Source organism: Eumetopias jubatus, unplaced genomic scaffold (assembly GCF_037043125.1).
Source record: "Eumetopias jubatus isolate StellerSeaLion01/CBP00866 unplaced genomic scaffold, mEumJub1_p1.0 scaffold_8, whole genome shotgun sequence".
NCBI classification, from domain to species: domain Eukaryota; kingdom Metazoa; phylum Chordata; class Mammalia; order Carnivora; family Otariidae; genus Eumetopias; species Eumetopias jubatus.
In genome coordinates, this window is record NW_028274814.1 from 123,684,150 (window position 1) to 123,685,297 (window position 1,148).

Consider the following 1,148-nt stretch of genomic DNA (forward strand, 5'->3'; position numbering starts at 1 on the left):
AGGGAGGAGGGGAGGGAGGAGGAGGAGTGGAGGGAGGAGGAAAAGCGTTTGCACCTTCTCTGCTCCCACCCTAGGAAGTCTCCCGGGGATTTTGTATTTTCTTTTTTTTAACTTCCCTCCGGCCTCCCTCTTCATCTCTCCCCTTCTTTCCCTCTCTGTTCGTGCACCCAAGTCCTGTCTGTGTCCCCTCGCGCGTCCGCACCTCGCGTCCCCGCTTGCTCCCATTCCGCGACTCCTTGGCGGCCGCTGCGCATGGAGAGCTCTGCCAAGATGGAGAGCGGCGGCGCCGGCCAACAGCCCCAGCCGCAGCCCCAGCAGCCCTTCCTGCCGCCCGCAGCCTGCTTCTTTGCCACTGCAGCGGCGGCGGCGGCGGCGGCAGCGGCGGCGCAGAGCGCGCAGCAGCAGCAGCAGGCGCCGCAGCTGAGCCCGGCGGCCGACGGCCAGCCCTCAGGGGGCGGTCACAAGTCAGCGTCCAAGCAAGTCAAGCGACAGCGCTCGTCCTCGCCCGAACTGATGCGCTGCAAACGCCGGCTCAACTTCAGCGGCTTCGGCTACAGCCTGCCGCAGCAGCAGCCGGCAGCCGTGGCGCGCCGCAACGAGCGCGAGCGCAACCGCGTCAAGCTGGTCAACCTGGGCTTTGCCACCCTTCGGGAGCACGTCCCCAACGGCGCGGCCAACAAGAAGATGAGCAAGGTGGAGACGCTGCGCTCCGCGGTCGAGTACATACGCGCGCTGCAGCAGCTGCTGGACGAGCACGACGCGGTGAGCGCCGCCTTCCAGGCTGGCGTCCTGTCGCCCACCATCTCCCCCAGCTACTCCAACGACTTGAACTCCATGGCCGGCTCGCCGGTCTCCTCCTACTCGTCCGACGAGGGCTCCTACGACCCACTCAGCCCGGAGGAGCAAGAGCTGCTCGACTTCACCAACTGGTTCTGAGGGGCTCGGCCTCGTCAGGCCCTGGTGCGAATGGACTTTGGAAGCAGGTAGGTCGCATTTAGGAGTGAACAGGATGATTTTCTTATCCTCCTCATTTTTCCTCCGTCTTAGTGTCAGGAGGAGCGGGACTGTCTCCACGGAGGTTGGGGGAGGGGGTGGCTGATTTAAAGAATTTGTAAAAAGTTTGTCGATTTCAAATGCTGGTTTGTTAG

At 63.7% G+C, this 1,148-nt stretch overlaps 1 protein-coding gene across 1 annotated transcript; it reads left to right on the forward strand.

Annotated features, from left to right (window-relative positions):
- The first annotated feature begins 252 nt into the window (after positions 1 to 252).
- ASCL1 (achaete-scute family bHLH transcription factor 1) lies at positions 253 to 936 on the forward strand. Its single transcript, XM_028121596.2, has one exon. It carries the CDS (start codon positions 253 to 255, stop codon positions 934 to 936), a length of 684 nt encoding a protein of 227 aa, XP_027977397.1.
- The last annotated feature ends 212 nt before the right edge of the window (positions 937 to 1,148 follow it).

Bases quoted from the DNA above. Each gene is read 5' to 3' on its own strand.
- ASCL1 (XM_028121596.2), top strand. From the start codon at position 253: ATGGAGAGCTCTGCCAAGATGGAGAGCGGCGGCGCCGGCCAACAGCCC.